This window comes from Geotrypetes seraphini, chromosome 4 (assembly GCF_902459505.1).
Source record: "Geotrypetes seraphini chromosome 4, aGeoSer1.1, whole genome shotgun sequence".
NCBI lineage: Eukaryota > Metazoa > Chordata > Amphibia > Gymnophiona > Dermophiidae > Geotrypetes > Geotrypetes seraphini.
In genome coordinates this window covers 6,297,373-6,320,438 of record NC_047087.1, presented here as the reverse complement: position 1 = coordinate 6,320,438, position 23,066 = coordinate 6,297,373, and the positions used below count along the sequence as shown (strand labels likewise).

At 46.2% G+C, this 23,066-nt stretch overlaps 1 protein-coding gene across 2 annotated transcripts in view; it reads left to right on the top strand.

The window, feature by feature from the left end:
- Window positions 1-23,066, top strand: part of CDH1 (cadherin 1) — a 119,742-nt gene that overhangs the window by 30,153 nt on the left and 66,523 nt on the right. For both annotated transcript variants that reach the window (XM_033940147.1, XM_033940146.1), the window contains exon 3: window positions 19,775-19,977. In XM_033940147.1, the coding sequence (XP_033796038.1) occupies window positions 19,775-19,977 (203 nt within the window). The remainder of the gene's footprint in view (window positions 1-19,774; window positions 19,978-23,066) is intronic.

Genomic DNA, 23,066 nt, shown 5'->3' with positions numbered 1-23,066 from the left:
GAAATGACCTTCAACACTTCAAAATAACATTGAAACTAATGCGCATTCGTTAAGCATCTGGGGTTGCCGAATGCGTCCTACATGTTAAATTATGTCTCAGGAGATGCATGTCATGCGCTACAATAAGGGACGCTTATAGTTGACTCTCACATGGGCCTACGACATAGCTTTTTCTGGCACGTGTGCAGAGTTATCTCTTTCGGTGAACTATTCTGTGACTTTCTCCAAAGATAGGTCGAATGGAATTTCTGTGGACCTCCTATGTAGGCAAAGTTTTTGGGCATTGCTTGTCGTCTTGAAATCCAGAAAATTTACCGGCACTACAACAGTATATGTGATTTTAACAGGGGCTTTTGAACATCAGGCCCTCAGACTCCTACTGATATTAGGCTTTAAAGTACTGGTAAAATGTGCATATATAATTATAAAACAATAAACTTTAAATGTGGGCTGCAGAGAAGTACTTTGGCCCATGCCTTTTGGGGATGTACTCATTGAGTGGACTTTTGGGCGGATGTTTTCAACTTTTTGAGTAAGGTCTTTCACATCCCCATTTCTCTGTCCATGGGGAAAGCGTGTCTCTTACTCCTCTATCATTTTGGCAGTGGAAAAATTTAAGGCCAAGCAGGCTTCTTTTACTTATAAACGGAAAGAGAGCTTTTGCTCCATTATGGACATAGAAACATAGAAGATGACGGCAGATAAGGGCCATAGCCCATCAGGTCTGCCCACTCTACTGACCCACTCCCAAGTCTACTATCCTAGGGATCCCACTCCTGGTGACAGGTTCCCTTGGCTTAATGTAATGTAATTTATTTCTTATATACCGCTAAACTCCGTTAGAATTCTAAGCGGTTTACAGAAAACTCTCTAAGGGATCCCACATGGGCATCCCATTTGCTCTTAAATTCTTGCATGCTGTTTGCCTCGATCACCTGCACCGGGAGCTTGTTCCAAGGATCAACCACTCTCTCGGTGAAGAAATATTTCCTGGTGTCGCCATGAAATTTCCCGCCCCTGAGTTTGAGCGGATGCCCTCTTCTGGCTGAGGGTCCTTTGAGAAAGAGAATCTCTTCTTCCATCTCGATACGGCCGGTAATATACTTAAACGTCTCGATCATGTCTCCTCTCTCCCTACGTTCCTCGAGTGAGTACAGCTGCAAATTTTTCAGCCTTTCCTCGTACGATAGATCCTTGAGCCCCGAGACCATCCTGGTGGCCATCCGTTGCACCAACTCTACTCTCAGCACATCTTTTCGGTAGTGTGGCCTCCAGAATTGCACACAGTATTCCAAATGAGGTCTCATCATGGTTCTGTATAATGGCATTATGACTTCAGGCTTCCGGCTGATGAAACTCCTGCGGATGCAACCTAACAACTGTCTTGCCTTAGATGAAGCCTTCTCCACATGATCAGCAGTTTTCATGTCTGCGCTGATGATCACTCCCAAGTCTCGTTCTGTTGAAGTTCTAGCTAAGGTCTCACCATTCAAGGTGTAAGTTCTGCACGGATTTCAGGCACGTAGTCTAGTCCTCAACGCTGTGGCAATTTCCCATTGCCTCATCAGGGTCATTGGGGTGGGGGGTAGTTCAAGGGTTGTTGGGGGTTTTTTAGGGGGGAATGTGGAGTCGGCTCCGTTCTAGAAGTTTACCGGAGGCTTTGGTAGTTGGCAGTCCTGCTCCGATTTGGTTGACTCCTTGTAGGGGGGGCTGGTTGGAGGTTGTTATGGAGTATTGGAAAACCAGATTTGGATGAGACGGCTTACACTTTGTTTCCTGTATATTCGTTGCTGTTGGTGAATTTGTAAGCGCTTGATTGGCTGTTTCATCAATAAAAATGGTTTCAAAGTAAAACAATAAATTTATCATTTATTATAATGTTTTATTTTGAAGCAGGGCTGGTGTTTGGAGGTGGAGGTGTTGGCAAACAAGGCAGTTGTCCCGGGCCTTACAGCTCTTGCCCCTTCTCTCCGCACTTACCAGTCTTTCTAACTAAATCCATTTTTGTTGCCAGGGGACCGTGGCAGTGTTTCTTATGAGGTGCCTGTGGCCCCCTCCAAGCTTTTCTTCTGCTGTGGTTCACCCAGGTGGAAACCGAAACGTGCCTCATTGGGAATGGACCATGGCAGAAGGAAAGATTAGAGGAGGCTGCAGGCAACACATCCGAATCGCTGCTGTGGCCTGTGGAACAAAAACGGATAAGGTAAAAGGACTGGGACTTGTATAACGCTTTTTTTGTAGTTTTTACAACCACACTCAGTGGTTTACATGCAGGTACTTCAAGCATTTTCCCTATTTGTCCCGGTGGGTTCACAAACTTATCTAATGTACCTGGTCAGGAAGGTGAGGGCAGCACTGGACAGGCATGGAGAGAACAGGAAAACATGCTGGCCCAAGGAAGCCCCCTGGAGCTGCTGGGTTTAAAAAAAAAAAAAAATTAGAATAGGGAGGGGTTAAAAAAAGGGGGGGGGGAATGCCAGACTGGGGTGGGGAGGTGAAGAGTGAAAAATAGTGGGCAATGGTCTGGAGGGAGGAAAGAAAAAGGGAGAAAAAGGATTGGGGTAGGGTGGAGGGAGGGAGGACAGTGGGGAAGAGAGAGGCAGAATCCCTGAGCTGCCATTGTTGTCCCCCCCTCTTTGATATTTCGGTTTCTAATTTGTGACCCCTTGTTCTGCATTTGGTGGATGTCTGTGTTTTGTGTGTGAAATACATAGAAACATAGAAATAAACGGCAGATAAGGGCCCACGGCCCATCTAGTCTGCCCACCTTAATGTCCCTCCCCTACCTTTGCCCTGTGAATAGATCCCATGTGCCGATCCCATTTGGCCTTAAAATCAGGCACGCTGCTGGCCTCAATCACCTGTAGTGGAAGACTATTCCAGCGATCAACCACTCTTTCAGTGAAAAAGAATTTCCTGGTGTCACCTCGTAGTTTCCCGTCCCTGATTTTCAACAGATGCCCTCTTGTTGTCGTGGGACCCTTGAAAAAGAAGATATCTTCCTCCGCCTCGATGCGGCCTGTAAGATACTTGAACGTCTCGATCATGTCCCCCCTCTCTCTGCGCTCCTCGAGCGAGTATAGCTGTAATTTGTCAAGCCGTTTTTCGTATGGTAGATCCTTGAGTCCCGAGACCATCCGGGTGGCCATTCTTTGCACCGACTCCAGTCTCAGCACATCCTTGCGATAATGCGGCCTCCAGAATTGCACACAGTACTCCAGGTGGGGCCTCACCATGGATCTATACAATGGCATAATGACTTCCGCCTTACGACTGACGAAATCCCTTCGTATGCAGCCCATGATTTGTCTTGCCTTGGACGAAGCCTGCTCCACTTGATTGGCAGACTTCATGTCCTCACTGACGATTACCCCCAAGTCTCGTTCTGCTACCGTTTTTGCTAGGATCTCGCCATTAAGGGTATAAGACTTGCATGGATTAAATAGTCATTTAAAGTCCGCAGGGGCAGAGAGAAGAGGGACCCCAGCATGTCTTAACACCGGCCTTGTTTTGAGGCAGGAGTCAGTTGGAACATTTTTACCCATTTGGATACCAAAATTGCTTCCAGTTCCGATTCTGACTCCACAGCCCCGGTCATCTCAGGAGAGATGAGCTTTGGCATGTACTGCGGGACACTGACGGGCCCTGCTGCACACCATGGGCTGAACCCTCCCCGGTACTTTCTACTGGCTCTGTAAGGGGGGGGGGTGGATGTAACCTGGGTTCTTGGAGTCTGGGGTGAGTAAATATTTTGGCCCAGCTTTAACCCTGTCTGTTATGTTCTGCATGCCATTCAAGGTTTGTTTGTACAGTGATTCAGAAGTGCATTAAGAGCAGAAAATTCACTGATAAGTCCACCAGAGAGAGTGGGAATGCAGGCTCTCCCTCGGACTGGAGGGAGTTAATCATTGCACATCTGCAAATTCAATTCTACTTCCCAAGGAACCAGCTCTCCAAGGTCATAAAACGTTTGTCTCTTCTGAGCTGCCCAAAACAGGAGCAGGCTAGGCAGTTGCCTAAGGTAACAGCTTTTGAAGGGGAGCCAAGAGCAACTGCAGTCACAGAACACGAAGTCCTGAGCCAGACGAGCTGGGAGCTAGTGGTGCGTACTTTTTATCCAGGGGGCAAAACAAGGTGTCTTTCATATTAAAAAGTGTGATCCAAATGTGCAGTTTTATAGGATTATTCTGGAAAGGAAGGTGCTGATGGGATCATAATTTAGTTTATCAAAATCTGGGCCTAAAAGTTGCTCAAGGGGGCTGCAAGGACGAAGGTTGGCCTAGAACAAGAAAATCAAATCATTTCATGAGCTCTTTTCTCTCTTTGGGTTTGGTGGTTTGGGTTTTCTTGATCTGGTAGTCTGATCCCCTCTGTTTGGGCTTCCAGCTCATGCAAAACAGATTGTCCTTGGGCAGACTGGAGCAGCAACTCCTGGAAGCAGCCATGCCAGCACCTCATGCCCGCTTAGTTGGTGGTGGTTCAAGTCCACTCCCTTCCTCCCTCGTAGGCCTCTGTCTCTTTGTTTTTGTTTTCTTTTTGATCGTTCTTTAAAGTATGAAAGTTATTTTAAGTTTTACAGTGAGTGGGGATGCTCCGTATTTTTATTCTGTGCGAGTTCAGTCCCTTCAGAGCCCGGTTAATGCAGAGCCTGAGCTGAGATGCACAGTGTAGCAGTCGTGTGCTGACGGACACTGGCCCTCGGAGGCTGTGAATGCTAAAAACCGGCCCAGGAATCACCAGTTCCAAGTCCTGGACTGCTGTTGGCCCCGTCCAATTTCCGTTCTCTTTGAGTTTACGTAGAAAATGTGCGGATCCAAAAGCTGAGAACGAAGGGTCCAGTGCCCAAATTCTAACCTGTAACTTTGGGCAAGTCTCTTAAACTGTAAGCTCCCTTGGGAAGGGACTCAATGTGCCTGTATGCAATTTGTACCTTAGTCTGACTCGGGGAAAAATTTTCAATTCGATTCAGCCTATTGAATCGATTTTTCGATTCGCTTTTCCCACCCAATTGGGCGTTTTTTTCAAATGTCCTGGAGGGTTTATTTTGTAGCCTTTCCACCCCCCAACCCCCCTTTGCCCTCTCCAACCCCATGCTGGCGCTGTGGTGTAAACAAAATAAAAAAGACTTTTCCTTTCTCTTTCCTCCTCTAGATTCTAGCTCACGCTTGCTGTGACAAGGGTACACATTTCAAATCTGACATATTGTAATCAGAAAATAGAAACTAAAATTATTTTTTCTACCTTTTGTTGTCTGGTCATCTTATTCAAATCATGTTAGTCCCAGGCTTTGGTTTCTGTTTGTCTTCTATTAACTCGCTCGGCAGAGTCTCCTGCTCATTTGACATTTTCTTCTTTCTCCGTGCTCACCATCCATCTTCCATCTCTGTACCTTACCTTCCACTTCCATATCCAACATTTCTGTTTCTTTCCCACTATGTACCATCTCTTTTTCTCTCTATTTCCCTGCCTTGTGCCTTGGCTCAAACCTCTCCATACAGCATCTATTCCTTCCTCCCCTCCATTACCATGTGAAACATTTTTCTCTCCCTGTCCTCCACCCTATGTTCCAACATTTCTCCCTCTCTCTTATCTAGCATGTCTCCTCCCCTCTCCATCATATGCAGGATTTCTCTTTCTCACCGCTTTCTACCTCTTTGTTTCATCTCTCTTCCTCTTCTCCACCCCAACAATTATTTCTCTCTCCTTTCTCCCCTCCCATCCCCCTGAGCAGTAGTTTTCTATCCCTCCCTCGCAGCACCTCATTGACCCTCCCATCCTGAGACCTGACATTCCTCTGGGCAGTAGCATGGCAGTGGCTGGCCTTGAAGAGGCAGCGCAGTGAACAGGCTGCCCCGTCAGGGCTTTCCTCTGCTGTGTCATCAGTGACATCATTGGTGACACGACAGGGAAGGCCCTGGTGGGGCAGGCCACGAGCAGTCCATTCAGAGTGCTGCCTCTGCTGACCAGCTGCCGCTGCAACTGCTTTAGAAGGCCCAGAGATATGTCAGGTCTTGTGTGTTTTTCACTGAATCAGTGAGTCTGATTTTTTTTTTTTTTTTTCTTCAGACAATGAATTGGTGAATCGATTCGAATCGGGCTTCTAGTTCTTACAGTCTTTTGAACAGTATTTGCATACCCTGCAAATAATGTCACATTTGGTTTATCCTCTTCAGCTGGCAGATATGATTCTTAATGAGACATCACTGTATATTTGAGCGTTTCCAGAAATACACATGCTGAGGGTAAATATTCATTGCCTCTCAGAAGCTGTTCAGCATCCTGCTTACTGTCATAAGCCTTCAATATCCAGAAACATCATTCAGTTCAAATGCTCTACTGATGCAGAAGCTTTTTCCATAATGAAAATGATTTCCTGCAGCTGTTTCTTTTGCCTGACTAATGAGCTCTTGTTCTACCTGTGGCCACCTCGTGCACAGATGGGTTTGAAGTGACACATCCCTGCTTGTGTTTTTCACCCAGATAGAAGGGGAGAGGGGTATAGTAGATTCCAGAAATTGCCAGAGGGTTTGTTTTGTCTTTGGAAGAAGCATTCTCGCCCTGTCCCCAGGTAACTAAACTGCCCAGCTGGCACAGAGGCCATGGCCTCACCATAAATTGCCCATCTACACTTCTTCCAAGGCTTGCAGCGGCACCTTGCTACTGGCCAAAGTGCCTGCTGGTCGGCAGTCTCTGTCGCGCCCCTTTGCCGCCTTCCACTCCTCCCACTCGCCGCCGCATGTATATCTTTAATTTCTTAGAAAAGCGTTGTGGCCCTGGCATCTGCTCTCCACTGCAGCCAGCTCTAGTGGAAACAGGAAGTTGTCAGAGAGGGTAGGCCGAAGTGGAAACCAGACGCCAGGGCCACAGCGCTTTTCTAAAAAATTAAAGGTAGACACGCGGCGGGAGGGGAGAGGCAGGGCCGGTGGTAGGGGGCTGCAAAGCTCACATCCACTTTTGTGGCAGGGGAATGTCAGCTGTGGCAGCAACTCTAAAACGCAGCCTGTGGCCTCCCTTCGCGCTTTCCTTATGCTGCGCTCCGCCCACTAATGATGCTACTTCCATTTTCAGCTTAGGTGGAGCGCGACATCAGAGGAGGGGGCGGGACCGTGGCGGAGGAAGCAGCTCCGAAGCAGCACAGGGATCGCTGACATTGCGATCCCGCTGCGGGGTGCTTCATAGGTGGTGCATGGAGGCCAGGGGGGCTAGCGGTCCTTCGGGGTGGGGCAGGCAGGCCTTCAAGGGGGAGGGGGGGGGTGACAGGCAAACAGGCCTTCAAAGGGGGGACAGGTCGGCCTTCATGGGGGGGGGGACAGGCCTTTGAGGGGTGCAGGCCTTCAAGGGGGGGATAGGCCTTCAAGGGGATCAGGCAGGCCTTCAAGGGGGGGGGGACAGGCAGGCCTTCAGGAGGGGATGCAGGCCTTCAAGGGGGGTGCAGGCCTTCGGGGAGGAGTGCAGGCCTTCGGGGAGGAGTGCAGGCCTTCGGGGAGGAGTGCAGGCCTTCGGGGAGGAGTGCAGGCCTTCGGGGAGGAGTGCAGGCCTTCGGGGAGGAGTGCAGGCCTTCGGGGAGGAGTGCAGGCCTTCGGGGAGGAGTGCAGGCCTTCGGGGAGGAGTGCAGGCCTTCAGGGGTGGGATGCAGGCCTTCAGGGGTGGGATGCAGACCTTTAAGGGGGGGACAGGCCTTCAGGGAGGGGGGCCCTGGTGTAAAAATACATGGAGGGAATGGGGGGGGGTTTCAAAGAGATGCGCATATGCCGGACTTTGGGTGGGAAGAAATAATGGGTCTGAAAATAGAGAAGAGGGAGAGAGATGATGGACCATGGTTTTTAGAGAGGGAAGGAACAGAAAGGGAGAGAAGTTGGACACAAGGGATGGTGTGGAGGGGGTGATAGAGATACTGGATAGGAGGGTAGTTGGGAAAAGAAAGGGAGAGATGGTGGACCCTGGGGTGGTGGGGAAGGAGGGAGAGATGCTGGATGAAAGGGTAGTTAAGAAAAGATGGATCTGTGGAAGGAAACGAAATAAAGATAGATGCCAGACCTCCTGGGGAGGGAAGGGAAACGGGGAGGACAGAGATGGCAGATGGATGGTTAGCATGCAGAAAGAAGGAGACCCTGGCAAGCAAGTTATCAGAAGACAACCAGAGCCTTGGACCAACAAGATTTGAAAAATAACCAGACAACAAAAGGTAGAAAAACTAATTTTATTTTCTGTTTTGTGATTACAATACGTCAGATTTGAAATGTGTATCCTGCCAGAGCTGGTGTTAGACTGCAAACGTGAGCTAGGATTTAACAGAGAGGAAAAGTCCTTTTTGTTTCTTTATTTTATTTACACCACAGCACCAGTGTGGTTAGGAGAAGCCAAAGGGGGGTGAAAAAGCTATAAAATAAACCCACCAGGATGTTTGAAAAAACAAACACCCAATTGGGCAGGAAAGTTGAATCGATAAACCAATTCAATAGGCTGAATCGAATCGAAATTTTTTTTTTTCTTGAATTGGGCAGCACTAGTTTGCGCTACTGTCTTAGACTTTAGGACCTGGGATTGGAGAGAAATGGCATCCTCAGTACTTTATAATGCAAGTGAAACGAGGATTTGGTCAGACTTTTGAAGGGTCTGCAGAAGAAAAATATTGTATAGGCCGGGGACATGAGACAGCAGGAAACAGGAACAAGGCTGAAGATGTCGGAGAGTTCAGTTAAAATATGTGCTTTATAAGAAAATATAATAATGTGTTTTATAAAGTTTATAGCATTGCTGGCCTACCCGGTGAGGTGTTCCTAGTGGTGGTGGTGGTGGTGGCAGTGTGTCAATGTGTTGAGAGGAAGAGGTGGTCTGGGAAATTCTCCTGAGCAAACTCTGGGCCCATTTCCACCCCCCAGTTAGTCCACTCCACTCAACTGGTTCACACACTGAGTGGGTCTTTGGGTATTGTGCCTAGGTAATTGTTTTGGGATCTCTTCCAGTGGTTTGTCAGTATCTCCTTCTGGTCCAAGGAAGGAAACTTTGTTAATCTTAGCATTGACCTTCAGAATATGTTTGTAACAGCGCTGCTTGTGTGGCATTAGGCTATGTAGTGATCGAAAGAAAAAACCAGACTTTTGCACATTTTTGCACTATATGGTGGGTGTATGAGGAGATTCACATTTCCTGCACAGCTGAGTCCTTGTGAAGTTACCTTGTTCTTTCTGCATTTGACATCTAGCAAGGTCTATGTTTGGAAGGAAAGATCTAAGCTTAAAAATGAAGTGGCCAGAAATTATGGTAAAAGCAGATAGCATTGCTGATTTTAAGAAAGGTTTGGACAAATTCCTGGAAGAAAAGTCCATAGTCTGTTATTAAGACATGGGGGAAGTGTCTGCTTGCCCTGGATCGGTGGCATGGAATGTTGCTACTCTTTGGGTTTTGACCAGGTACTAGTGACCTGGATTGGTTACCATGAGAATGGGCTACTGGGCATGATGGACCATTGGTCTGACCCAGTTAGGCTATTCTTATGTTATGTTCTCACTTTTTATTTTAATGTATTTTTTTTCTGGGAACTTATCAGTGTTTTTTATAATGGAAGAGAATTAATGTGTGTGGAATGGGGGGGGGGGGGGTTTACTAATTTCTTCAGCTAAATAATTCAATCCACTTCAACCAGACATAGGAGAACTCAGGCACCATTCACACACCCTCCAACCAAAATCATCAAAAGAAAAAAAACTGTTCGACAACCTCCTAACACTCGACCCCCAACTCTATAATCTATTGACCTCGACCACAAACTACAAAACCTTCAAAAAAGAAATAAAAACCCTTCTATTCAAAAAACACATAAAACCAAACTAACACACTCGGAACTGTCCCAAGCATCACCTGCAACTACTCCATATGTACTTCTCATGTCATGACAATTCAGACATAATTTATGTTATGTTTGGATTAATGGTTACATATATGAGGTTCAATAAAAGAATATTTTCAGTGCCTGTTTCTATTATGACCATTTATTTTTCATGGTTATTACAAAAAATATTTTTTTACATGGGGGAGTGTAAAAAAATGATGGGCCCCGGGTGCCACATACCCTAGGTACGCCACTGGGGGGCACTAAGGACATAGGAAAGAGGTGCTGGGGACACTAAGGACATAGGAAGGCACTGGGGGCAATAAGGACATAGGAAGGAAGGAAGGAGGGAATAGAAAGGGACAATTGTTGGGCCTGAGTGCAGAAAGAAAGAAATGAAAGAAAGGATACATAGTCAGAAGGAAACGCAACCAGAGACTCATGAAATCACCAGACAGCAAAGGTAGGAAAATTGATTTTATTTTCAATTTAGTGATCAAAAAGTGTCAGTTTTGACAATTTATATCTGCTGTCTATATTTTGCACTATATTTGTCTATTTTTCTATAGTTACTGAGGTGACATCGTTGAAACCCCCCCCCCAAATATAAATAATTAACATTTTCTCTGTGTATAGGGTGCTTTGTGTTTTTTTTAATTTTATGGTTACCATTATGAAATAATAAGATAGCGTGTGTACATGAAAAATGAATGGAAGAAATTGGGGGTGGGGCTAGGGCAGGATGGGGTGGGGCTAGGGCGGGATTGGGGGGCAGGACTGAATATTAATAGATGTCCTGTTTTGATGAAATAAATAAATGGTCACGTTATTCATATACTGTGTTATACATGGAAATAAAGATCTTGTCTGGATGATTTTATTTGTAATTTTCAGTTTTACCACCTCCCTATACCTTTGTGTGCTACAGAGATAACCCTTACCCTTATTTTCAAGGATTGTGAGGAAAGGGAAGTTTGATAGCAGAAGTTTATTTAGATGCTAAAATGAACTTCAGAAGCTAAGATCTGTAACAAATGCAGCTACACACAGAACTGCCAAAAGGACTCAAGTTTTAGATGGGGAATGGGTTTCCAAGATGTGTTAGTCAGACAGGGGGGGGGAGTGAAGGGGAAGAATGTATAGGGCCAGAAAGAGAGATGGTGGGCAATGTTGTGGAGGGAGAGAAAAGGAGAATAGTTGGGCATGGGGTGCTGTGAAGGAAAGGGGACTGAGAGACTTGAAGGGAAGACAATTGGAAAGAGAAAGGCAGAGATGGTGAACCTGGGGGTGGTGTAGAGGGAGGGAGAATAGGATAGTTGGAAAGGGAGGAGATGGCATGGGAGGGCAGTTGGGAAAAGAATTGGACTTGGGGATGGAAGGGAAGGAGAAATGTTAGATCTGGGGGTGGAAGGGAAAGAGATGGTATATATGGAGAAAGGAAGAAAGGAGAATTATTGGACTTTGTGATGGGAGAGGAGGTAGAGAGAGATGAGTGGGAGAAATGTTGGATGTGGTGGTGGAAACAGTGGGACAGATGGAAATGGATTCAAGAGGGAGGAATGTTGGACATGGGGATAGAGGGAATGGAGGAAGAGATGTGGCATGGAGCTGGAGAGGGGTGATAGAAGCAGAAATGTTGAACATGGGGCTGGTGAGCAGAGTCAAAAGATGCTGCATACAGTCCGGGGGATAACAGAGGAAGAAATATTGGATGTGGCAGTAGAGGGGGTGGGAGAGAGGTACCCTAGATCTCTCTCTGCCTCTCTCTTTCCCCACTCCCTTTGCAACAAAGGAAGGAATGAGAGAGAGAGAGAGAGAGAGAGAGAGATGATGGACAGTGAGAGAGAGGAAGGCGTTGCACATGGGGGTAGAGGAGAGAGGAAGAAATGATGTGCAGTGGTGGGGAGAGGAAAAAGAGTGTGCTTTGTGTAGTTTAATTTTGTGGTTACCATTGTGAATTATTTATAATAATAATCCTCTAAGCGCGCATGCGCACTTAGGAGGATGTGGGGACCTCATATGTGGTGTGCCCGTCCATGGCCGCGGCTTGAGGCGCATGTACCAGTTTGGCGCATCGGGCGACACGGAGCAGCGCTGGTGGCGGATGGCGAGAGGAGGGCTCGTGGTCCTGCCGCCACTGCCACTCCTGGTCACAGGGGCCTGCACGTCGCCAACTTCCCCCCTCCTGCACCAACCGCTGCCGCTCCTGTTCAAAGCGGCCTGCTGAGGTTCACGGCCGGCTGTAGCGAACCTCGCAGGCCGCTCTCCACATGGTAGCACCTTCCCTCTGACGCTCTGAGCACTCACGATTGGCTGAAGGGTGTCATGCCGGTGCTGCAGGTACAGGGGGCTGCTTTTGTTGGAGAGGTATGCTGGGGGGCAGACAGCTTTGCTCGGGGGGTGAGGGGGAAGACAGAAGGGGGCCATGGAAAGACAGTCGGGGAGAGGGAAAGGGGGCTACTTTGGGGGGAGAGGTGTGCTGGGGGGCAGACAGCTTTGCTCTGTGGGGGAAGACAGAAGGGGGCCATGGAGAGACAGTCAGGGAGAGGGAAAGGGGGCTGCTTTGGGGAAAGGGGTATGCTGGGGCAGACAGCTTTGCTCTGGGGGGGCGGGGGAATGACACAAAGAATGACACACAGGGGGCCAGAGAGACAGACAGAAAGGAAGACAGACAGACAGCATCCAAGGAGAGACAGCCAGTGTCCAAGGAGAGAGAAACAAATAAACATAGACAGACAGCGGCCAAGGGGAGAGAGAGAAAGAAAGACAGACACACACATGTATTCTAGCACCCATTAATGTAACGGGCTTAAAGACTAGTAAGATTATATTATGTATATATGAAAAATTAATGGAAGAAAGGGCATATACAATTAGTACTATTATGGGGCGGGGTCTGGGGCGGAGCTTGGGCAGGTTTGAGGCAGGGTTTAGGGCGGAGCTTTTGGGCTCCCCCAAACAAAAAAGCGTTCCGCTGCCTATGAATTCAAGTCTCTAGGATTTGAGCATGAGTTGATGGAACATGATCTTAGACGACTACTACTTATCATTTCTGTAGCACTGAAAAGCATACACAGCACTGTACATTTAATATTCAATATACGGTCCCTGCTCAGAAGAGCTAACAATCTAATTGGGACAGACAGGACATCTTGGGGTTGGCGAGATTCTGGTAGAAGGAATGATACAATGGGTCTAGGTAACTGACAGTGAGTGGGAGTTAAAAGTTGAAAGGAGCTTCAAAAAAGGGGGCTTTTAACTTAGATTTGAATGCTGCTAGAGACGGAGCATGATGTCTTGACTCTGGCAGCCGGTTTCAGGCATACGGCCAAGCAAGAAAGAAGGGATGGAGTCTGGAGTTGTTGGTGGAAGTAAAGGATACAGATAAGAGAGACTTACCCAATGAATGGAGTTCACGAGGGGTGGGGGCATATGGGGAGATGAGTGAGGAGAGAGATTCAGGGGCTACTGAGTGAATGCACTTGTAAGTCAGTCAGAGGAGTTTGAATTGTATTCGGAAATGGATGGGGAGCCAATGAAGTGACTTGAGGAGAGAGGTAATGTGAGCATGGCGGCTCTCGGAGAAGATGAGTCGTGCAGCAGCATTTTGAACAGATTGAAGGGGTGAGAGGCAGATGAGCGCGACCTGAGAGAAGTATGTTGCAGTATACTAAGTGAGAAGTGATGAGAGCGTGGTTAAGGGTTTTGGTCGTGTGTTCAGAGAGGAGAGGTCAGATTTTGGTAATATTATAGAGGAGGAAGTGACAGGTTTTAGTGGTTTGTGGGATCTGAGCAGAATAGGATAGAGAGGAGTCAAAGTTCACCCCGAGGTTGCTAGCTGACAAGACAGGGAAGAGGTGTTATCCACAGAAATAGAGTTTAGGTGGAAAGATAAGAGTTCAGTTTTAGATGGCAGTGAGACATCCAACAGCAATGTTGGACAGGCAGGCTGAAATACAGCACCAATTGGATAAGATCCTGGATGAGGAGAATCTATGGGATCCCCGTCAACATGGATTTACAAAAGGGAGATCGTGCCAATCCAACTTGATCAGCTTCTTTGACTGGGTGACGGGGAAGCTAGATATTGGGGAGTCCCTGGACATCGTGTATCTGGACTTTAGCAAAGCATTCGATAGCGTACCACACTGCAGGTTGCTGAGCAAGATGAGTTCTATAGGATTAGGTGACAAATTGACGAAATGGGTTGGGAACTGGCTTGGAGGTAGGCTACAAAGGGTGGTGGTGAACGGCACACCCTCTGAAATGATGGAGGTGATCAGTGGAGTGCCACAGGGCTCGGTCTTGGGCCCAATCCTATTCAACATCTTTATAAGGGACTTGGCAGAAGGGCTTCGGGGTAAAATAACATTTTTCGCCAATGACGCCAAACTAAGTAATGTAGTGGGCAAATGCACAATAGATGATGTTTCAATGCCCGACAATATGATGCACGACCTACTCCTACTGGAGCGCTGGTCTAGGTCCTGGCAACTCAGCTTCAATGCCAAAAAATGCAAAGTTATGCACCTGGGCAGCCAAAATCCATGCAAGACTTACACCCTAAATGGCGAGATCCTAACAAGAACTGAAGCAGAACGTGACCTAGGGGTGATCGTCAGTGAGGACATGAAGGCTGCCAATCAAGTGGAGCAAGCTTCATCCAAAGCAAGACAAGTCATAGGTTGCATACGCAGGGGTTTCGTCAGCCGAAAGCCGGAAGTCATTATGCCATTGTATAGATCCATGGTGAGGCCCCATCTGGAATACTGTGTGCAATTCTGGAGGCCGCATTATCGCAAGGATGTGTTGAGACTGGAGTCGGTTCAGAGAATGGCCACCCGGATGGTCTCCGAACTCAAGGATCTCCCATACGAGGAATGGCTAAACAAATTGCTATACTCACTCGAGGAGCACAGAGAGAGGGGGGACATGATCGAGATGTTCAAGTATCTCACGGGCCGCATAGAGACGGAGGAAGATATCTTCCTTTTCAAGGGTCCCACGACAACAAGAGGGTATCCGTGGAAAATTAGGGGAGGGAAACTACGAGCTGACACCAGGAAATTCTTTTTCACAGAAAGGGTGGTTGATCGCTGGAATAGTCTTCCACTGCATGTGATCGAGGCCAGCAGCGTGCCTGATTTTAAGGCCAAATGGGATCGTCACATGGGATCTATTCACAGGGTGAAGATAGGGGAGGGATCTATTCACAGGGCGAAGGTAGGGAAGGGACATTAGGGTGAGCAGACTAGATGGGCCTTGGCCCTTATCTGCCGTCTATTTCTATGTTTCTAATTCCTGTAGAGATTTCGGGTATGGAGAGGTAGATCTGGGAGTCATCAGCATAGAGGTGATATTGAAAACCATAGGAGGAGATCTTTCCAAAATCTAACTGACAGTGGCATACCAAATGGAGAGGGGGAGGAGTAGTCCACCCCGGGTGCAGCCAATGGTTGGGAACTTCTTCCCCTTCCGGCAGAGGCATTGGCAGACTTCAGAACTCGCTGCTCTGCCATTGTCAGGTCTTCCTCTCTGCCTGGTCCTGTTGGAAGCAGGAAGTAGGGTGGGACCAGTTGAGAAGGCCCGATGCTGGCAAGAGCAGTGAGTTGTGAAAGCTGAACTTCCGAAGGGGAAGGAGAAGAGAAAGAAAGAGGGAGGGAGGTACTAGAGAATGACAAGGGGGCAAATTTTTCCCAGTCCCCACAGGAACTCATTTTCCTGTCCCCGCAAGTTCTTTTCCTGTCCCTGCCCCATTCCTGCAAGCTCCATCCTCATCTGCACAAGCCTCAAACATTTTAAAATTATAAGTGTTCGAGGCTTTGCGGTTACGGCATAGCTTACGGGGATGGGACAGGGTAATTGAGTTCCTGTGGGAATGGGGACAAATTTATTCACGTGCCATTCTCTAGTAGGTACTCATTTAGCACTCCGGGTCACAGTAGAAAGAAACCCCTACCATAGCTTAGTAAAAGAGGGCCTTAGTTACTATACAACACTAGCCGAAATACTGTTGTGGAAACTATTATAAAGAACTAGTATTTAAGCCTGTTACATTAGATGTGTTTGTCTGTCTTTCATTCTGTCTCTCTCTCTCTCCCATTGGCCGCTGTCTGTCTTTCTGTCTCTCTCTCTCTCTCTGTCCTTGGCCGCTATCTGTCTGTCTGTCTTTTTTTCTGTCTCTCTCTCTCTCTCTCTCTCTCTCTCTGTCCTTGGCCGCTATCTGTCTGTCTGTCTTTTTTTCTGTCTCTCTCTCTCTCTCTCTCTCTGTCCTTGGCCGCTATCTGTCTGTCTGTCTTTTTTTCTGTCTCTCTCTCTCTCTCTCTGTCCTTGGCCGCTATCTGTCTGTCTGTCTTTTTTTCTGTCTCTCTCTCTCTCTCTCTCTGTCCTTGGCCGCTATCTGTCTGTCTGTCTTTTTTTCTGTCTCTCTCTCTCTCTCTCTCTGTCCTTGGCCGCTATCTGTCTGTCTGTCTTTTTTTCTGTCTCTCTCTCTCTCTCTCTGTCCTTGGCCGCTATCTGTCTGTCTGTCTCTCTCTCTCTGTCCTTGGCCGCTATCTGTCTGTCTGTCTTTTTTTCTCTCTCTCTCTCCTTGGCCGCTGTTTGTCTTTTTTTTTTTTTTGTCTCTCTCTCTCTCCTTGGCCGCTGTCTGTCTTTTTTTCTGTGTGTGTCTCTCTCTCTCTCTGTCCTTGGCCGCTATCTGTCTATCTGTCTTTTTTTCTGTCTCTCTCTCTCTCTCCTTGGCCACTGTCAGTCTGTTTCTCGTGGCCCTTCTCCCACCTACCTGTCTTTCTGTGTTTGTGTCTTTATTTCGGTCTGTCTGTCTATCTCCCTGCCCCCTGCCTGTCTTTGTATCGTGGCCCTTCTCCCGCGTACCTTTTTTTTGTTTGTTTGTTTAGAGTGCAAAGGGCAACTGGCGCACTAAAACCGTTGCTGGCTCAGCTGTAGGAAGCGCTGAAAAGCGCCACCTGCGCACGCGCTGCTACTACCATGTCTTTGCCTACTCTGCCACGGAGCTACGGATCACGGAGGCAGAGATCACGGAGGTAGGAGTGCGCATGCGCGCTTAGGGTTTTATTAGTGATAACATTACGGAGCACAGACAAACATGGTTTAATGGTCAGAATCAGCATGGTTCATCTAAGGGAAGACTTCTCTTACCAATTTTCTTCATTTCTGTGAAAATGCGATAAAGGTGTATCTAGATTTTCGGAAAGCTGTTGACAAAATTCCCCATGAGAAACTCCAGAGAAAATTAAAGAGTCATGGGATAGGAGGCAATGTTCTGTTGTGGATAAGGAATTGGTTGTTAGATATAAAACCTTAGGAAATTGGAAGACTGGGCAGATTAAATTTAATGTGGAAAAATGCAAAGTGATGTATTGCAGTTACCCAAGAAAAAGATCTAGGTGTTATTATAGATAATCTACTGAAATCTGATGCAAAATGTACAGTGGAAGCCAGAAAAGCAAACCGGATACTAGGAATTATTAGGAAAGGGATGGAAAATAAGACCAAGAATATTATAATGCCTCTATTGCTCCCTTGTGCGACCTCAGCTTGAGTATTGCATTCAATTCTGGTTGCCATATCTAAAAAAAGAATATATATAGCAGAATTAGAAAAGGTTCAAAGAAGGGCAACCAAAATGATAAAGGGGAAAGTCTCTGAAGAGGTTGGGGGATCTTCAGCTTGGAAAAGAGGCAGCTGATGGGAGATAATATTGAGGTCTACAAAATCCTGAGTGGTGTAGATCAGGTAAAAATGAATTGACTTTTCAGTCCGTTGCCCCAGACACAAAACCAGATAGTGAGCCCAGTAAGGAAAGAGAGAGCACCTGCAAGATAGATGTTCAGCTAAACATCTGACTTTGGATTTAGACATCAGAGAAGAAGTAACTTGAATGTTCTGTACATGACTCGATGGGCCATGCTGGTCTTTATGTGCCTTCCATTAGGTCACTATGTAACTTTGAAAATGGATCCAAATTGCTTCAGATTTTGGCAGATTCACGTTCACCCTACATTAGATTCCTGGTCAGCTACTGCTTCTGAATAATTTTTCCTCAGAACAACTGTCCGTAGTTAATGATCTGGATGTAAGGACTGAAACAGTGGCCTGGAATTAGCCTACTATGTGGATATGAAATAAGGCCTGCCAGAACCGATCCTTAGGAAAGAGAATAGATTGAATTCCAAACCACTGAACCAGTGGAATTAGCAATGTAGTGAGTCCTCCAGATTACAGAATGACATGGGGACAAATTTGTCCCTGTCCTGTCCCATTCCTGTAAGCTCCGTCTTGACTGCACAAGTCTCGAACACTTAAGATTTTAAAGTGGATGAGGCGGAGCTTGCAGGAATGGGGCAGAGACAGGAAAAGAACTGGATGGGAAAATGAGTTCCCGTGGGGACAGGGAAAAATTTGTCCCTGTGTCATTCTCTACTCCAGAGCTACACTGGATTTGGAAAGCATTGCAGTCGTAATGATCGAGTGATAAAATGACGTGAAATGTTGAAGCCAAGCAGATCATTAGTGCATCCTGGATATAGTTGGCTGCACTAGGTTAAATTCAAGTTTTATCACACTTTCATGGAGACATGGAGGAAAAAGGGGAACACAGTCCCCTAAAAACTCACACTTTACAAAAATATAACACTGTGCATGACATCAAGAACAGCACTTATCTTATTGTATCAAGTTCTTTGGCCTTGACGTGCCACGTTTCATTGTTTCTTCAGGAAGCCAAAACGATGTAATCAAAAGACAAAAAGTCTCTGCAACACAAACCCGTAAATTCTATATTAATAATGCTACTCATTTAAAGTAAACTAACCTACATTCTAACTTTACTCTTTCTAAAAAATAGTTAAGACAAAACGGAAGGGCTCCTGTGAGCTCAAAAAGGTACCCTTCCGTTTTGCCTTAACTATTTGTAAAGCCTTTTTGATATTTAAATGTTTGTAGATTCTACATCTGACACGTCATCTGTAAATATTACTCTTTGAAGAAGCCCACCCTTGGAACCTCTGCTTTGACTTAGATGGTGAAAATGATTTACCTTCTTGCCCAGTTTTTGGTTTTTTTTTTGGGGGGGGGTTTCCAGCTTATTGCTCTAAGCACTAGGGCCAGTCCTTTCAAAGCATGTTCTATAATCTAGTACATTCCTTGTGCTCACCCACAACCAACGACTGTCCCATCCTACAGAAAATTTCAGGGTCTAGTTCTGGCTATCTCACTTCTGGAGAGATGATGTGTGAGGGGGGGAAAAGTCATGAATGAAGACCCTTGGGAGGGGCAGTGAAAGGAAATAAATGAGGGGTCCATGGGAGTGGCCCTGGTCATAAAGGATAGAGTGCAGAGCGTATAGATGAGGAAGGGGACTAGTTGATTGAAGCGGTTCCTCTTCTGGGTCCAATCTCAATGGATACATTTCTGCACTTCTAACATCTATTTCTTTATGAGAGTTGTGAGGCTTTTTCTCCATGTTTTTGTGTAATGGTTTTCTCTTGAGATTAACCCCACCGCTGGCTAGCAACAGTATATAAATAGTGTATGAAAATTCTGCTGCTATTTGTATATTTTCAGTTGCGATATACCGCCATTTGCAGATGCATCATAGAGCTGTTCGGCAGCCATCAGAGTAGAGTGGAAGACCATGACACACATCTGGCCAAGGCTGCCACCACGAGACTAAACCACACCATAGAGATTGCATTAGACAAAGGCATTGAGAAATGTGTGTTGGGGGGAGGGATTAGTGGTGGTGGGCGACATTGCTTTTGGCAGATGAATCTCTAGATCACACAGAAAGACCTAAGAAAAGAACCCATTTTCTTTTCTGATGATTCAAGACTTATAAATGAAAGCTTCTCAACCTTTTTCTTGGTGCTGGAAGGATGGAATTACCTGGTACTTCACTTGCATTTCTTTTTTCCCATCTAGTGAGCTTTGATGATTGCAGAGGACATGGGACACCAGTGTATAGCAGCAGTGCTAGCTGGCTAAAAGTACTGCGGGATGGAAGAATCACGGCAAAACATGAGTTTCAACTCCATGAGAGACATGCGCTCATTCAGGCCTTGCATTATACTGGCAAAAGCTTTTCTGTCAGAATCATTGTGAAGAGAGATTCCCACCATGTGCAGGTATGGTAGACAAGTCAAACCTGTCCTTCCGCTGTTTGCTCAAGTAGCATTAACAGGTCTTCTCTCATTTCTTCGTGCTTTTTAGAATTTGGGACTAGGACTTTGTGCTGTAAATTTTTAATTTAGTTTCAGAGATCCTCTTAAATGGAGAGCTGTCTAAACTGAATCAAAGGTGCTACATCTGTGTATATAGTAAATCATTAAATCAGCCCCAGATGGTATAAAAAATAGCTAGGATGGCTGAGGCAAGGAACTGGAAACAGGAGAGCCCAAGGACTGGGAACTGGTGAGTGTCAAAGGTAGGGTTACCATATGGCTCCAGAAAAAGGAGGATAGATTGAGACATCTGGGTTTGACTTCCACTGAAAGCAATGGAAGTAGGGAGGGCAGCAGCGCTCCCCCCGAGACCCTTCCATCTCTCCCACCTACCCGAACACCAACTGCAAGACCAAAATACTTATAACAAACCGCATTGTTGGCAGCACAGGCCCCATCACGGCTTTCTCACGCCCTGAGCTGCGTTGCTGATGATGGGGAGATGGGAGAAATGGAGGGATATAAGCTGCAAGGGTTCTGCTGCCCAAGGGGAGGAAGGGATGCTGCAAGGGTTCTGCACAGGGGGATAACGGGAGGGATAGAAAGATACCGCACAAGGGATTGGGTGAGAGGGGAGGAAAGATGCTGCACATGTGGGGGAGAGAAAGGAAATAGGAAGAATTGAGGTGGAGGAGAGGAAGGGAGAGATAATCATTGTATATGAAAAAAATAAGACCTAGTGTCTTTTTTTGGGCCCAAAATTAATATGACAGAGTCTTATTTTCAGGGAAACACGGTACTACCTCGAGGATGCTTCGATTAACTCAACAGTTTCTTCTTACAATTCCCTCAATACGCCAAATCATATACGACACCACATCCCTGTTCAATTCCCTCCCTATCAACCTTAGACAAGAGCATTGTGCCTCTAAGTTTAAATCAGGCCTTAAAACTTTCATGTTCTAAGATGCTTTCCACACCTAAAACTCCTCATCAGCCTTAGAATTATTCTCATTAAACTCTTTGCTTCTTTCCTCTTCTTTCTTTCTTCTCACATTTTTCCCACCCTCTTAAGAACATAAGAATTGCCGCTGCTAAGTCAGACCAGTGGTCCATCATGCCCAGCAGTCTGCTTGCGCGGCGGCCCGTAGGTCAAAGATCAGTGCCCTATTTGAGTCTTGCCTTACCTGTGGACGTTCTGGTTCAGCAAGAACTTATCTAACCTTTTCTTGAATCTCTGGAGAGTGCTTTCCCTTATAACAGCCTCCAGAAGAGCATTCCAGATTTCTACCACTATCTGGGTGAAGAAGAACTTCTTTACGTTGTACGGAATCTATCCCCTTTTAGCTTTAGAAAGTGCCCTCTCATTCTTTACACCTTGGAGAGGGTGAACAATCACTTTCTCTATGAGGTCAATTCCCTTCAATATCTTGAATGTTTCGATCATGTCCCCTCTGTCTCCTCTTTCAAGAGAGAAGAGGCCCAGTTTCTCTAGCCTCTCATTGAACGGCAACTCCTCCAGTCCCTTAACCATTTTGTCGCTGTTCTCTGGACTCATTCGAGTACTGTAGTACTACGTCCATTTCATGTACGGTGACCAGTGTTGGACACAGTATTCCAGGGGGGGTGCATCATGGCCCGGTACAGCGGCATGATAACCTTCTCAGATCTGTTTGTGATCCCCTTTTTGATCATTGCATGGACGGCGTCATGGACTTGTCTACAAGTACTCCCAAGTCCCTTTCTTGGGGGCTTTCTCTGAGTACAGCACTGGACATCCTATATTCTTGCATATGATTTTTGTTACCGACATGCATCACTTTACACTTATCCTCGTTGAACCTCATTTGCCATTTCGTGGCCCATTCCTTGACTGTTTTTATGTCTCGTTGTAGGTCTTCTCAATCCTGTGTCCTCACTACTCTGAATAACTTTGTATTGTCCGCAAATTTAATCACCGATTTCCAGGTTGTTTATAAATATGTTGACGAGCACGGGCCCAAGCACCGAACCCTGCAGCACTCCACTCACAACGTTTCTCCAGTCCGAGTATTGTCCATTTACCCCCACTTTCTGTTTCCTATCTGCCAACCAATTTTTAATCCACGTGAGTATATCTCCCTCGATTCCATGGTTCGCAATTTTTCGAAGTAGTTGTTCATGCGGGACCTTGTCGAACGCCTTCTGAAAATCTAGATATCCAATGTCGACCGGGACACCCTTATCTATCTGCCTGTTTACTCCTCGAAGAAGTGCAGTAAGTTCGTCAAGCAAGATCTTCCTTTGCTGAAGCTGTGCTGGCTGGTCCTCATCAGATTGTGTCCGTCAAGGTGATCAATGATGCGGTCCTTTATCAGCGTCTCTACCATCTTTCCCGGTACTGTTCGAAAGAACGGCTTAAAATTTTTTGCCTCCTGATTTGTCCCTTTCCCATTCCTTTTGTTTTATATGACATATCCTTTTACCATTTTCCCTTCTGTGTCCAGTGGTACCCATTACATTTTTAATCAGTGTATGTTATCCCCTCCCCCCCTTTTTAAAAATTTATACCTATGTACAAAAGTTTTTTATTTTTATGTACACCGCTTAGGATTTATTTAAACGGTATATCAAATGAAATAAACTTGAACTTGAACCTGTTCATCTTGGAAGGGAGACGACTTGGGGGTGCGGATATAATTGAGGTCTATAAAACCCTGAGTGGCATAGAGTGGGTAAAAGTGAATCTATTTTCATTCTTTCAAAAATTACAAAGATTAGGGGACACTCAATGAAGCTACATGGAAATACTTTTAAAAGCAATAGGAGTAAATGTTTTTTCACTCAACAAATTGTTAAGCTCTGGATGTGGGAACATCAGTTAGTATATCTGGGTTTAAACAAAATGTTGGCACAAGTTCCTGGAGGAAAGTCCACATTCTGCTTTTGAGACTGACATAGGGGAAGCCACTGCTTGCTCTGAGAGAATGTGACTATTTGGGTTTCTCTCCAATTAAACCAAACTGGTATTCACCGGTTGTGAAGAGCTCCTGACCTCAGCATGTTCATTCAGG